Below are 16,056 nucleotides of genomic sequence, written 5' to 3' on the forward strand. Positions count from 1 at the left end.
CGTCCAATCCTTTGGAATATTTAGTCTGATCACTGCTTATGCTTTCCATTTGCACTTGAGCTTTGATCTGCTGAAAGTAGTGGTGTAGAGCGTAAATATGAATATTACTTTTATTTTTTGGCAAAAAAGGAGGAGAGCATAATGATGAAAGGCAAACTGCATGCAGGAGAGAAACAGTTACATTATGCTACCAACACAAGTTTGGCACAGACAGCATGCTAACGCTAAGCTAAGCCCCTGCCCAGCAGCCAGACCCTGAATTTCAACAAGTAACAAGCTAATGATCAGCCTCCATTTCTATTTATGTTTATGTTTCTACAGTAGAATCACTGTGATGATTGCTTTGAAGTCTCTTTCTGCTGGTCTTCATCTTTGCTTGGTGCTGTCAGCTTTGTGGTCATACCTAAATACTAAAAGAAAGATAATAAGCTTTTGACATTTGAAATATTTTTAAGCATTTTTGGCAAAATCTTCAAATTTTCAGCATTCACAATGCATTTTTGCTCGTTAGCAGTAGCGGGCGTACGGGCGACACGAGCGGTTTCCCGGGGTGGCATAGTGGTGGGGCCGGCATCACGGGCATCGGAAAAAAAAAAAAATTCTCTGGCTGGCTGGAGCAGCATCTAATAATAATCAACTAGCAAAATAAAACAAAATAAAAACAAACCAACAAACACAAAAACACCAGACATTAAGATACAGACTTATAATTTGCACCGATGTTTTTTCCGTAATTCTGTACACGAAAAGTGAGCGCGAGAGCCCTCGGTGCGCCTGCTTGCTGCTGAAGTCAAAGTAAACTTTATTGACATCTCCACTACATACAGTCCAGTATATAGAGAGACGAGACAACGAGGCTCCAGTTACAGCAGTGCAAGTAAACAAACAATATATATAAGAAGAGTAAGAAAATAAATATACACTTTAGGACTTGGAGTAATGGGATCAATAACAGTTTAAAATTTAAAATTTTCAGTTTGATGATTTAAAGTCTCACACACAACCCGTCGAAAGGGGAGGGAGACCCGCTGCTTCCAAATAGAGCACATTTCATTTATAATGTTGTAAATCCAAGCCCATTATGTATTCATGATTTGAATCCTGGGTTGTGTGAAATCCCAGAAATAAACCTTAGACAAAGTGAATCTGTGAACTAAGGTGTAGGTCTATTAGGTCATGTTGTGGTGATCCTCGAGTTGATGGATCGGTGGTCATACTGGAGTGCAAAATTAAAACCAATGGAAGATGGACAAGAAAAGTTCAAAGCCATCAGATGCTCAGTTTAGAAAAAAGAGAAAAGAAGAGGAGGAGAAACGAGCAAAAGATACAGGTAAGCAGATGTGTCATTGGATAATGGCAGGTCATCCTGAAACAATCAGAATCAGAATACTTTATTAATCCCTAAGGAAATTATGTGCATTACAGTTGCTCCAAGAAGAAATGGTAAAAATAGCAACAGTAACAGACTGTTGATTTGTCCTGTTCTCATTGTATGACGAATTATGATGGCTGTTTGGTATCCGTTTGCATACTATGCATACTCTCTCTCTCTTCACATGTGTGTGCGTGTACAACAGTTTTATGTTAATGTACAATCCTTAATATGTTTTGTGTGTGTGGGGGGGGGGGGGGGCGCCAGAGGGAGTGTTCGCCCAGGGCGCCAAACAGACTAGGACCGCTACTGCTCATTGGAATAGGGATTTGTGTTGGTGTGTGAGGCTGTAGCCTCAGGTTTACATTGTTAGATGGTAATCGTGAGACAGTATGTTTCAGCTGTTTTACAGAGCAATACGAAAGTAATGTAACAAGTACTATAATAAATAACTTTCTCTTTTAAGTAATTACAAAGTAACGTATTGCATTACTTTTATGAGAAGTGTTTTGTACAAAAATAATAATAATATTTTCTTTTGTTCTTTGAGGAACACCGATCTCCAACATGCACAAACATTTCACTAAACAGCATGCAATTAATTTGCACAAATTTAATATCTTTTGACTTTTGTAATGTCAGAATTGCTAAAATCCTATCAATTCTCCATCTCTAACCAAGTGCATCTACTAGAAGGCTAAGGGGAAGCACTTGCAGTCACCAGTATTTTATATGACATACATAAAGTAAAAGCTCAGGATAATGTCCTGTAAAAATACTTTTTTACAACATCTTTTTAGTTTTGTGTTGACTGTTGGAGTTTAAGAAAAGGAGTGTATGGATATGACCCATTTTCCAGAACAGATAAGACTGTAAGTTGTGGAGCTTGGTGTGTAGTGTGACTTGTAAATAAAAACAATTTTGTACACAACCTATTGAACCCAGTTCTTTTTATTCTTCTACTGGACAGAGAAGACGCAGACTCAAAGTATTTATAATCATTTTATGATTCTTTACTTCTTTACCTCTGCCCTTACTTGATGTGTGTGTGTGTGTGTGTGTGTGTGTGTGTGTGTGTGTGGTGTGTGATGTGTTGTTGTGTGTGTGTGTGTTGCTTAGTTCCGCTTTTCTGTCTGTACATGGGTTTTCTGTTCTTAATATACTGCCTCTGCAGCTCTGCACACAAAACTTCCTGTGTTCTGCACAGTTTCAGTTGGCTGAGCCATTGGTTGGTGCGTAACGATGGGCCCTTCCTTATACAGGCCTTTATTATAAAATACATAAAACAAAATACACAGAAAATAAGCACTAGAAAAGATATATATTCCTTAATAAACCAGAGATTTCACAGCTTTTCATGTACTTCTACCTCTCTCACCATCAGACCTATAAGAGTTCAAGTTTGCTTTGGAAATCATGGATACAGCTAATGAGTGACCATTAGTGTGATCAACATGAAGTCTCCATCCTAAACACAAGCAGAGTCTGAGAGTTACACTTCCACAAGAAGAGCCCATTTACAACTATTGAATTTATTTGGACATTTAGAACAATAAAATAAATGCTACATTACAGTACAGTGAGAGCAGGTATATCCATTGAGGTTGAGCTGCAGGTGTGATACACAGAGAATTAAAAACAATTTGTGAAAGGATGTGTCTGCTACTTTGCTCTTCATTTAAGTACAAAGCTGTGGTCTCTCCGTATATTGTAAACAGTAGTTTGCAAGGAAAACACATTTGTACTTGTTTCTTGGTAGCTCCTGTTTTTCCTGGATCTTAGTACGAGGTCATCCAGGCGACACAGTCTACATGTTGATCTTAAACCCTAGTATAGTCATACACTCTCTAGTTTTTAATTTTTACAACTACCCAGTTAGAGTCATACTTTCATTGACTGCTCAGTAGAGACAGTCTGTACTTTAGTAGAAGTACAGATACCAGTGTTAAAGAATGCTGCAATAAAAGTTGAAGTACTGATTCAACTCCTTTACTCAAGTAAAAGTAAAAAAGTACAGGTTGTGAAATATACTTCACACTACTTCCACTACAGTGACAACATTACTACATAAAAGTAGCTTCTTGAAGACAATTTCGACCACCTATTTTTATGCAGAGCCAACTGAACCTTGTGCTATATCAATGTTCACGTGTTTAAAGTTCACATGGTGATTTAGGCTCTTGCTTGACACAGAACACTCTGACTTTAATCTCAAAATAGCTCCTTAACGCATTAATTGTTTTGTAGTACACAAACCTGGTAATTGTCATAATCTTTATTTTAATAAATATAAAGTTCACAAATCTACAAATCACATTCACCACACCACTAATAATTATTATTTGCAGTAGTTTTTCCTTCTTCTGATATTAAAAGGAAAAAATGCAGTGAAAAAACAGAGTAAAAGAGATGGCATTTAAAAATCACAAGAAGCATATTAAGCCTAAGATTCTAGTACTTGGTTGAATAAATAATGGTTTTATTAATTTCATTATAGAGGCATACAGATCTTTTAATCAATACACTAATTAATCAATGAAAAGAAGAAAAACAACTTATTTTTATTAAGACAGTAGTATGTAAATATTTTGCTAGACTAGTATGCTGTTTCTCATTTAAAATCCACCTTCCAAACTATTCACCTGATACTGTATGATTATGACAGAATCAATCACTTGTCTGCTGCATCAAGATCATTTCAGTTCAACTCACATCATTAAATATGCACATCTTCTGTTTCACCATTTAACTCAATAATATGTTTGGATATTAATTCGCATCTTGCAATGCACATTGTAAATTAATATGTATGTTTTTTATAGTTTTTTTTTAATGCCACAATAGCAACGAAAACAAGTGCACTAACAAGCTAATGTGTTACTCACAAGTAACTGCCAATACGTTGCCAAAAAGTATTAGATATTTTGCACCATAAATTTGTGTCTGGAAAATACTATAAGATATATATATTAATCTTTTACACTCAGCACACATCTGAGCACCAAATTACTTCATCTTGGTAAATTTCATAATGCTAGCTTCTTATAGCTTTTGTTTTTCCTTTGGTCGGCACACCCGGTTTTATAGCACAGTAAAAACTTTTGGTGAAGTCACTGGAGTGAACTTGAGTGCTGCCTACATGTTGATCATGATTTGTGCCACAGTCAACAGTGTTAGCGCCCATATGCCAATTGTAGACTGAAGACTGGTTGATGATGACACTCCTGGAATATTGAAAAAAAAAAAGTACCTCCATAAAATTCTCTGGACTTATAAACTTGAGTTCTCATCTTGTTTTTATGTGTAACACTGACAGCACAATTATACAACATTATATAGGGTAGTTTACATTAATAAATTCAAACTGCAGAATATGTGGCCAGAAACTTACTTATACTGCCTTCTATGATGCCCAGTGTGGTATTTCTGAGTGCTTGTGTCAGCGCTGTAGTTGCATTAGTTAGTGATGGAACCGAGTTTTGATCTTGGAACACAAGAGTCATGTTGACAACTACTGATCCATTCCTAGAATGACAAAGACAGAAGCAATACTTCTTAAAAGCAGTTGAAGGACAGATATCTAAGAAAAACATAAATCATGGACAGAAATTTTGCCTTACTTAAAGCTGTTAACCCTGGAGCGTAGGAATGATGCAAAGACATTTTTAACCAGTCTGTTTATCTGAAAGAGAACATTATTGTGAAGTGTTTACAAGTGTTTAATAAAGGTTAAAGAAAGAAATGAAAGTCTCTTATATCATATATAGTTCCAAGAATATCTACATTTTACATTATTATGCTAGCCGACATTTAGGTTTGTTTGTTAGCACATAGTATTGGTGTCTTACCTCTTTAATCACTGTTTGAGCCAAAGTCTGAAAATCTGATGAGGTTGGGACTGAGAGATCTTTTATAAAGGTTTGGTTGAGACTAAATTGTAGACCAAGGGTTCCTTCATTTGCAGAAGGAGGATCTGTTGATGCAGTGCTGGTAGTTGTTGTGGGTAATGTTGTCACTGTAGTGGAAGTGGTTGTTGTATTTGGAGACACAGTTGTAGCTGCAGTTGTATTGGAGACCACAGTTGTGGCTGCAGTTGTATTGGAACCCACTGTTGTAGCTGCAGTTGTTGCAGCTGTAGTAATGTTAGAAGCAGTGGTTGGGGTTGTTGTAATATTGAGCACAGCTGCGGAAGCAAAGAAAGTGGAAACTTTAACTGTACCAGTGATTTATCAATAAAGAATTACTAATTTATTTTAGATAAAGAATTAAATAAGTTTGGTTAAATACTTACTTGCATTGAGACTGCCTGGTATAATGTTCAGGGAAGAAGTGTTAATATTTGCAGTGAGTTCTGAGGTTGCATTGTTTACTGTAGGAACTGAGGCTTTGTCTTGGAATACAAGAGTCATATCGGTAACCACTGATCCTGACCTTTATTGGTAAAGAGAGAAAGAAATACTTTTATGACAGGAAGTGAGTAGTAAATATCTGGAAAAACTACATTATCAAATTTTGGCCTTACCGGAATGATTTAACAAAGGAACGAAGGAAGGATGATCCATAGACACGTTTACATGCAGCATTTACCTGAAAGATAAAATGTAGTTTTATACTTTTACAGCAGATGCACATGCCATTGCCTGTATGAATCTGAGGCTTTCATAAATATCATCTTGCAAATCAAATGGATTTACAAAACTAAACAGGACTTAGAAGATTTAATAACCAAACTAAATATGAATAAATGAATGTAAAAAAAGAAGAAGAAGAAGACCAGGGAAAGAGGCATTTCAGCATTTTAACCATTGCCAATTTTCAGTGAGTTTTATGTAGGCCAACAGAATATCAGCACATAGTGTTGCCGTCTTACCTCATTGGTCACTTTTTGAGCTAAAACCTGAAAAGCTGGTGAACGTGAGTCTGCGAGGTCTGCTGTAAAAGTTTCGCTGAGACTGAATGTAAGACCAAGGGCTCCTTGACTTGCAGTAGGAGGATCTGTTGATGCAGTGCTGGTAGTTGTTGTGGGTAATGTTGTCACTGTAGTGGAAGTGGTTGTTGTATTTGGAGACAGAGTTGTAGCTGCAGTTGTATTGGAGACCACAGTTGTGGCTGAAGTTGTATTGGAAACCACAGTTGGAACTGCAGTTGTATTGGAGACCACAGTTGTGGCTGCAGTTGTATTGGAACCCACTGTTGTGGCTGCAGTTGTATTGGAACCCACAGCTGTAGCTGCAGTTGTATTGGAACCCACTGTTGTGGCTGCAGTTGTATTGGAGACCACAGTTGTGGCTGCAGTTGTATTGGAAACCACAGTTGGAACTGCAGTTGTATTGGAACCCACTGTTGTGGCTGCAGTTGTATTGGATCCCACTGTTGTGGCTGCAGTTGTATTGGAACCCACAGCTGTAGCTGCAGTTGTATTGGAACCCACTGTTGTGGCTGCAGTTGTATTGGAACCCACTGTTGTGGCTGCAGTTGTATTGGAACCCACTGTTGTGGCTGCAGTTGTATTGGAACCCACTGTTGTGGCTGCAGTTGTATTGGAACCCACAGCTGTAGCTGCAGTTGTATTGGAACCCACTGTTGTGGCTGCAGTTGTATTGGAACCCACTGTTGTGGCTGCAGTTGTATTGGAACCCACTGTTGTGGCTGCAGTTGTATTGGAACCCACAGTTGTAGCTGTAGTTGTATTGGAACCCACAGTTGTGGCTGCAGTTGTATTGAAAACCACACTTGGAGCTGTAGTTGTATTGGAACCCACTGTTGTGGCTGCAGTTGTATTGGAACCCACTGTTGTGGCTGCAGTTGTATTAGAGCCCAAAGTTGTCGCTGCATTTGAGGAAGCATTCGTGCCATTGGCAGTAGTTGAGGCGATAGATATAGTTGGAACAAATGTCAGTTACAATATATTAATTTTACAAATGGAGAATTAAAGAATTTCATGAACATGCCACAGATAGGACATTCACTTTTATTATAAACTGGTACATACTGTATTTTATTAAAGAAAAACATATTTCCTCATAGTCATGGATTGATTTAACAGACACTGATTTTCCTGGCGATAGAGGTTAAAGGTGAGGCTCCTCTTTACTTGTGTGGTTAGACTGAGTGTTGATGAGTTTATGCTGACTGCAAATGAGTTTGGGATAAGTGGTGTTGAAATCATGTTTACCTGTAGTGAAGTTGTGCTGAGTGGGGTGAGAGCATGCTGACTGGTGCTGTTGGTGAGCATTATAGTGAGGTGATTTGGTGTGGTCAGGTTAAGTGGTGTTAAAGGTGTGTTGACTTGTGGTGAGGTTGAAGAGACTACTGGTAAGGTCATGCTGAATGGTGCCATTGGTGCTAATGGTACTATGGTCACCTTAATTGGTGTAACTGGGTTAACTGCTGTCATGTTGACTTGTAGTGAGGTTGTACTGAGTGCCAATGGGCTTGTGCTGACTGGTGCTATTGATTTGGATGGTGCTGAGGGCATGTTATCTGGTGTGGCTGAGGTTGAGTTTAGGGATGGACCGATCCCTATTGGATCCCTATGGACCGTTGTATTTTTTACTCAGTTGTATATAGTATTTGTATTTGTATTCTATTTTTATCTTATTGTATATTTATTTTATTTTATTCTACTGTATATAGTATTTTATTCTATTCTGTACAGTTGTGTACTGTATTTATTCTTATTGTATTCTAATTTTTGCCTCATAACTTTTGCACTGTCCACTTCCTGCTGTGACAAAACAAATTTCCCACGTGTGGGACTAATAAAGGTTATCTTATCTTATCTTATCTTATCCGATATTACGGTTTCAGTCCGTTACTGACCTAAATTACTGGATCGGATATTGGAGAGAAATAAAAAATGTAATCCGATCCATTAAATATCACAAAAGCACTTCACAAAACTTGCAACATGGCGTAACTCAGCTCATAACCTTAGCGCGTCGGAGCAGTATGCGTCACGTGATAGAGCGGCTGTGGCGTGCGAGACTTGCTGGCGGTCAGCATTTGGATCCTCGCTACCAAACCGGCATTTCATCTCCGAGAAAGTTATCCCAGAGAGAAGTAAAGCAAGTGTGTAAGTTCATCTCTGGATGTTTGTAAAGCATTCCCACGTTAAGCTTAACAACCGATATATGGAGCGACTGCCTCTTCTCTCTCCCTCCTTCTCCTGTTACTACTTCAATCATGAAATTGATCAATGATCAGCTGATCGGCTTTTCTGTTGCGAGTCCCGTTTCTCTTGTTTGTTTATCTCCCACTTTTCACCAGAAAGAGGAAACCAGCGGCTGAATAACAGCAGGACATTTAAGCTTGATAATCTGTTGTTAGAATTTATTTAATATTACTTTCTACACCAGGATCCTTTTCTACGTAGCTGACGGCTGGTAACTGTGCAGGGGCGGATCTAGCAAGGTTTTGCCAGGGGGGCAGGTAGGGCATTAACAGGGAAGAGGGGGGCCCAAAGAATACGTTTCTTTCATATTCTCATTTAAAATGTCTAGCTTTTAATAAACAATTATCTGAATCTTACAACCAAAGTTTTAATCAGAGGTAAAGTGTATAGAAGTCCATTACTGTATATAGTAACTATTAAGTCTAATATATACCCTAGTAAGCTATAGTACCTTTTCCATCTGTGCAGTCTGCAATTCTGTTGAAGAAAGATGCTGAATCTATTTAATTATTGTAGAAAAATAATTGATTTCTGTGCATTTTTTTTACACGTGCATTAAATTAAGGTTGATTACGTCGATTATGCATCACGAGGCAGAGGGTGGGGGGTAGTTCCCTATTATTTATTTATTTTTGCCGGGAGTTTGCAACCCTATTAGTTAGGTTGTTTAATATTTCTGGTAAGTACTCTTTAAAATACCAGAATAGGGAGGATGGTGTAGGTTTAAGTTTATTAGCTCAGTATTGCTGAACTATGAAATATTTTGTTTGCAGTGTGTTTTTTACATACAGGTATAACAGAATAGCTTTAGTGTTTTGTTTTTAAAACGTGATTATGAACCTATACAAAATGCAGCAAGATATTTAAAAAACTGTTTTATTGATTAAAAAATAAACTATATCGGATTCCTATCAGTATCAGCAGGTATCCAAATTTATGATATCGGTATCGGTATTGGACATAAAAAAGTGGTATCGTGCCATCTCTAGTTGAGTTCAGTGGAATCAATATCACATTAAAAGTTGTTAGCACAGAGGTCGTGTTGAGTGGTGGTGAGGCTGGATAAAATGGTTATAACAGTGAGGCTGTATGATGGTGTTACATGCTTGTGATAATCACATGTAAAAATTCATAGTTATTTCATGGTAATACCTGGTGTGGTACTTGGATTCATTGTTGAAGATGATGTTGTGATTTGTTCTGTTGGTGCTATTGTCACAGCTGGAAATCACAATATTAAATAAGTTATTGCACAGTCTTGTGACTATTTTCCTTGTTATCATATATTTGATATCGACATCCAGTCACAATTTATGACAATAAATGATCAGGAAGGATGAAACAACAAATTACATGAGGACCGACCTTTTGCTGAAATAGATGACGTGTTAACTGAGAGGTTAAAAGTTGAGCTTGCAACAGCTTCTGTCAAAGTTGCAACTGCAGAGCTGATATTTGGTAATGTGCTGACATCATTGAATATCAGCACAGCATCAACCACAATGGATCCTTGACTGTAAAGGAAAAATTTAGTGATTTTCTATGCTTTCATTTTATTTGTCAATTCTTTATCACTGATTAGCCTCACATCAAGAAGGCAAGAATGAACTTATTAAATCTACTGTTAAAAATAAAAGGTAAATGGTTAGTTGTCTGGATGCATGCTCAATCATCCAGTATAGTAAAAAAGTTGAATCTTTTCATCTGGACATAAGTTTTCAGTGGGAGAAATGTTTTGTCACTGTTCCAAGTGAATTCTTCAGTCTCAGTTGATTGCAGGTTTCTGCAGCCATATAAACAGTACCTTTGCACAACAACTGAAACTAGCCAACTGACCTCACAATGGTCTGTGAGGTCAGTTTCTTGATCATTAAATGGTTAGTAGCTAATAAATGTTTAGTTTTAGAAAGTAATCTTAAGCTGTGTTTCTTACCTGAAACTATTGATGACAGTTCGATTAAAGCTAGGTCCAAATTTTTTACTATAGACGTCGTTGAGCTAGGAATAAATTGTTTTGAAAGATATATAAATACATATCATATAAAATGAAATTTCAAATATTTTAAAATCAAGTTCATATAAGTCATATCACAAAGATTTCATACATTTTATGTTTCATGTATACGTTCCCTTGCTCATCATAAAATTCTTAGTTATTTGGAGTAACCAGCTAGAATTCTGTTTATTCATATTTTTATATATCTATTGTTTAAGTACATTCAGATCAAAAGAACAAAGACGTTTAGATAAGCTGACTTTTTGGGAAGGTTCCATATTCCAAGAACTCACCTGTTCAGTCACTATTGATTCTAACTGTTTATAGGCTGGTGAACTGTTGTTTGCAAGTTCTGGTGAAAAGTTTTGCTGCAGCTTAAATCCTAAATTGATTTTAGGTGCTTGTGCTGGCGCGGCAGTTGTAGTTGTGGTTGGAGCTGCAGCTGTAGTTGTAGTGCTAAAAAAGGTGACATTTGAAAGTATGGATGTCCCTTGCGAAGTTAGGTCTGGAGATAATGGCTTGACTGTTGGTGAGGTCATGCTGGGTGTACTGAGTGACGCTGCGGTCATGTTGACTGGTTCTGTGGATGGGTAAAGTAATGTTAAGGTCATATCAACTTGTTCTATGGTTTAATGTTGTTGACAACATGTTCACAGGCAAGGTTGTGTTTATTGTTACTGAGGTAGTGCTAAGTCGCATAGAGGTCATCTTGACGAGACTGGGTTAAGTGGTATTGAGGACAGTTGATCTGTTGTTAAATTGTGTTGAGTGGTGATAAAGTAATGGTGACTGGTGTTGTTGGTGAGAGTGGTGCTGAGGTGATGTTACCTGGTAGGGTTGCATTTAGATGCACTGAGGTCATGCTGACTAGTGTTGTGGGTGGTGCTGATGTCACTATACCCGGTGAAGTATGTGGAATTGTGGTCATGTTGCCTTGTGGTGAGGTTGTATTGAGAGACGATGGTGAGGGTGGTGCTGATGTCATGTTTTCTGGTGAAGTTGCATTGAGTGGCGGCGAGGTCCTGACGCCTGGTGTTGTTGGTGAGGATGATGTTGAGGTGATGTTACCTGATGAATTTGGGTTAAATGGTAATGAAGTTACACTGACTTGTGGTGAGGTTGCATTGAGTAGTGTGAAGCTCATGCTGACTGGTGTTGTTGGTGACGGTGGTACTGAGGTCATGTTACCTGGTGAGGTTGGGTTAAGTGGTATTGTGGTCATGTTGACTTGAGGTGAGGTTGCATTGAGAGACGATGGTAAGGGTGGTGCTGATGTCATGTTTTCTGGTGAAGTTGCATTGAGTGGCGGCGAGGTCATGCTGCCTGGTGTTGTTGGTGAGGATGATGTTGAGGTGATGTTACCTGGTAAGGTTGCATTTAGATGTGTTAAGGTCATGCTGACTGGTGTTGTTGCTGCAGGGGGTGCTGATGTCACATTACCTGGTGAGGCTGGGTTAAGTGGTATTGTGGTCATGTTGACTTGAGGTGAGGTCGCATTGAGAGACGATAGTAAGGGTGGTGCTGATGTCACGTTTTCTGGTGAAGTTGCACTGAGTAGCGGAGAGGTCATAATGCCTGGTGTTGTCTGTGAGGGTGTTGCTGACGTCACGTTACTCGATGAAGTTGGGTTAACTGGTAATGAGGCCATGTTCGTGCTGACTGTTGCTGTTGGTGAGGGTGGTGCTGATGTCATGTTTTCTGTTGAGGGACAGCAACTTTTATTACTCTTGTGTTTACAATATCTGCTCATCATGATCTTTGCTTAAAATAAAATAATGACACTGAATACAGAGGCATAATTTAGACACGAGTAAAAGCATTTTAGACAAAGGAATATATACTGCAGTTCATTTTCATTTTGATTTTGTTCTAAAGTCCACTACTTAAAATGTTTTTAGTGGATTATGGAACATAATAAATTAACTGTCATTCATATATTGAATGTGCACGATTTGTATTAGATTACCTGAAGATGATGTTGTGGTGGGTTGTAATGAGGTTATGTTTGAGTTTATTGGTGCTGAGGTTCCAAAAACTGTTGGTGGAGTTGTACCTTCTGGTGGTGAGGTTGCACTGCTTGGTACTGATGTAATGTTTACCAGAGATGCGACTGTGTTAAATAAAAGGTAATTATTGTAAAAAGAAAAGGCATTGGTGAGGTTGCATTTCCCATTGAGACTGGGTTGATTGGTGGTGAGGTTAAATGAAAAAGAAGTTATAAGGCAGTAAAAGCATGATTAACTGTAGATGAGCTTGTGGTGTTTGATGATTGTAAAGATGAGTTTAGTGGTGGTAGGATTTTGTTTGAGGTTGCATTGCTTGGTACTGATGTTATGTTGATGTCTGATGGGCTTGTGCTAACTGAAAATAGAAGTGTTAGTGGGTTTGGGTTAATAGAATGGGAGTCCCCCATGCCCACATGTTCTTCCACCTCAGCTGTTCAGTATTTTACTCACTGAATACAGTAAAATGCTGACATAGTTGTGCATTAAAAAGAACACTGTCTTAAAAGCATGTACATTAGTTTCATTACACTAAAGTTTCTTTAGTTACGTCAAATTGTGGTGGGGGGTGGAGGGATGTCGAACAGAGGAATGGGAGTGAGGGGTGGGGAAATCTTTTAGCCCATTCAGCTCTAGGCTCCTTCAGCTTCTGTTTTTGTTACCTGTTGTTGAATTGTCAGTAGATGCTGTTCCCACTAGTCCTGTAGAATATTAATTGGATTATTATTCTCATCTGAATTTAGGCAAAAAGCAAAATTATACAAATTCAGTCTATACTTTCATATATTTTAAATATAAATTGCTATTAGCATCATCGCTCTATTTGCACTCTCTCTCAATCTCTCACACACACACATACGTGCAAACACATGAAACCACAAATATCAAGAGAGTGAAATGACAGAAAGATACAACCCAACAAATACCTGCTAATAGGAGGAGGAATGTAAGAGGTTCCATCCTCCCTCTGCCTGGTTCCTGTAAAACACAACCCTCCATAAATATATTTGTAGTTTTTTGTTTGTTTGTTTGTTTTGTGTTGTTTAAATTTTCCCAAAGAAATAAAATTTGCACTTACAAAAATGTGTGAACAAAACAAAATGACTTTTTACTTGTTGACTCTGGTTCAGTTTTCTATTCTATGTCTCAGTTTGGCAGTAGTTTTCATTCACTGTGGAAAAGAGTTACAAAACTGCCACAATATGAATAAACTAAAATTACAGAGGACGTGTTTGAGAAATACTTTTTCTTTTCATCTGAAATGTTTATACTTATATATTACTAAGAAATAATCAAATTAAGAAGTGTGGTCTCAGGCATATGGTGTGACAGCATGTATAATGACATTGAATAAATAATAACAAAATATGAATCTTCTCTCGTGTGTTCTGTGATCAAAATTCTTACTATTTGTCATTTTCTGACATTAAAACTATATATATCATGAATTTATAATCATATAATTCCATCTTTCTAGTCTATCAGACTGTTTGCAATTAGAAGCCATTTAAGTATTTAATAAATATCAGTATGTATTTGTTAAGTTGAGCTTTTTTCTTTACTTGGAATTCTTTGAAATTCCAAAGAGCAAAGGTACAAGAACTTCTTTTTTTTTTCATATTCACTGTACATTCAGCTGTCAGTGCAGAGTGGCCACACCTTGACAAGCTAAGCAGGGCAATCTATTATTCAAAATACAAAGAACCACTCAATTACACATTCAGCATACAACTTTTTTGGCTTTAAAAGTGAACCAATTCATTGTTGGCAGGCATTTTCTTGTTATTTAACAGTCTAATGTGAAATGAACAATGGCATTCAAAAATGCATTTGATTAATTTGAGAAAAATACCTGAATGTGAACAGGAAAAACTAACATTGTGAGAAACTTTCAGAAAACAGTAATCCAAATTTAGAAATGTGATGATGAAAACTCCCAATTTAATTAAGAATGTATGAATCTACGGCTTATTAATAGACTTCTCAAAGCTATAAAATCAATTAGAACATACAAAACTTTGACCTTTTTTGGTGTAAACTAATTATGCATTCATTGTATTTTTAACATGTATTTGTGTATCAGAATTGACTGTGCAGCAGCATTTTAGTTAGTGATAAAAAAATTTTTATTCTTTCTGAATCTAATTCAAATGACTGTCATATGAAAAATATATTTATAACCAGTAAGAAGTCTGGTCTCAGCCCTATGTTACAGCTTTTACACTCAACACAGTGTTAGTGACATCATGAATAATAAACATACATATATAATAAAAGCCTTCTCTCACATACTTTATTGTCTGTGAAGGTTCTCAGTCATCCAGGTCATCGTAGTCAAAGGAGCTTGCAAAGAAAAGTGTCTGGACTTCTTTAAGTTGCTTGAAGATGTTTCACCTCTCATCCGAGAAGCTTCTTCAGTTCTAAGGTCAAATGGTGGAGAGTCCCAGATATAAACCTAGTGGGAGTAACCCCCCACAGAGGGACAAAAGGACCCCCTGATGATCCTCTAATCGCCTGAGCCAAGGTGTGAAACTGGGTGTGGGTCCCAATCAGCCAGAATTTCGGGTGTGTTCATTGTGAAACCTGGCCCCACCTTATCATGCGAATTCCTGAGGTCAGATGGCCCAGGATGTGAGTGGGCGTTAAGGCGTCTGGGAAGGGATCTCAAAACTGGATTATAGATGGCAGAGAGTTGGTGTCGTAAACCCCCTCCTCTGTTCAAAGATGGTCGCTCACAGTGGACATAGATGGCTTCTTTCACTCCTCTTTCAAACCATCTGTCCTCTCTGTCCAAAATGTGAACATTGGCATCCTTCTGGGATTCTCCACCATTTGACCTTAGAACTGAAGAAGCTTCTCGGATGAGAGGTGAAACGTCTTCAAGCAACTTAAAGAAGTCCAGACACTTTTCTTTGCAAGCTCCTTTGACCACGTACTTTATTATTAAGACGCTGTCTGCTACTCTAGAACATAAAAAATGACTTAATCTGATTTATTAATAATAATATCATGCAATGTCTAAATGTTTTGTATATTATTGGTTTGATCATATTATGATCATTTAAGTCTTTAATAAATATAAATGTGTGTTTGTTAAATATGTTTTTGTTTAAACAAGGATTAAACACACGCAAAAGTACAAAAACATTTTCTCGTATTTGTTATACAGAGCTGTCAGTGCAGAATGATGACACCTTGACAAGAAATTAGATGTTGGTGGTGTAAATTAATTCCTTATTAATTATAATTTTAAATATTTACTTGTGTTAATATCGGAATTTAAAAAAAATAAAAAATAAAAATTTCTCTTACCTCTTGGGAGTCTAACTGTGCAGCAGTATTCTTTTAGTCAGTATCAACCGCACCCTGAATGGTAGGCTAACTAGGCAACAGACTCCTTACCAGCTGGAGTCCAAATAAGTAACTGAAGACTTGTGACTTTGGTTATTTGTAAGTGAAGCGAGAAATTCTTGCTTTTTCAAAGTGTGACATAACTAGCTGGACTTGTTTT

The 16,056-nt window shown here is 37.4% G+C and overlaps 1 protein-coding gene across 10 annotated transcripts; it reads right to left on the bottom strand.

Moving 5' to 3' along the window:
- Positions 1-3,632: 3,632 nt before the first annotated feature.
- Positions 3,633-15,980, bottom strand: LOC120728941 (mucin-22-like). 10 transcript variants are annotated; one of them, XM_040024200.1, is made up of 18 exons: positions 15,858-15,977; positions 13,472-13,523; positions 13,208-13,246; positions 12,509-12,652; positions 11,731-12,240; positions 11,371-11,610; positions 10,836-11,122; positions 10,480-10,544; positions 9,912-10,060; positions 9,699-9,767; positions 6,681-7,201; positions 6,243-6,470; positions 5,895-5,959; positions 5,664-5,803; positions 5,221-5,555; positions 4,993-5,054; positions 4,764-4,897; positions 3,633-4,596 (listed from the first exon to the last, which is right to left on the bottom strand). In XM_040024200.1, the coding sequence occupies exons 2-18, from the start codon at positions 13,503-13,505 to the stop codon at positions 4,508-4,510; spliced, it is 3,111 nt and encodes a 1,036-aa protein (XP_039880134.1). In that variant the 5' UTR covers positions 13,506-13,523; positions 15,858-15,977; the 3' UTR covers positions 3,633-4,507. The 10 variants fall into 10 exon arrangements, with proteins under 10 accessions (XP_039880134.1, XP_039880130.1, XP_039880131.1 ...); XM_040024196.1 differs by having other exon boundaries at positions 6,501-7,201; positions 15,858-15,976; XM_040024197.1 differs by having other exon boundaries at positions 5,221-5,418; positions 5,449-5,555; positions 6,243-7,201; positions 15,858-15,976.
- Between the last annotated feature and the right edge of the window lie 76 nt (positions 15,981-16,056).

Source organism: Simochromis diagramma, unplaced genomic scaffold (assembly GCF_900408965.1).
Source record: "Simochromis diagramma unplaced genomic scaffold, fSimDia1.1 OVJJ01000302.1, whole genome shotgun sequence".
In the NCBI taxonomy this organism is placed as follows: domain Eukaryota; kingdom Metazoa; phylum Chordata; class Actinopteri; order Cichliformes; family Cichlidae; genus Simochromis; species Simochromis diagramma.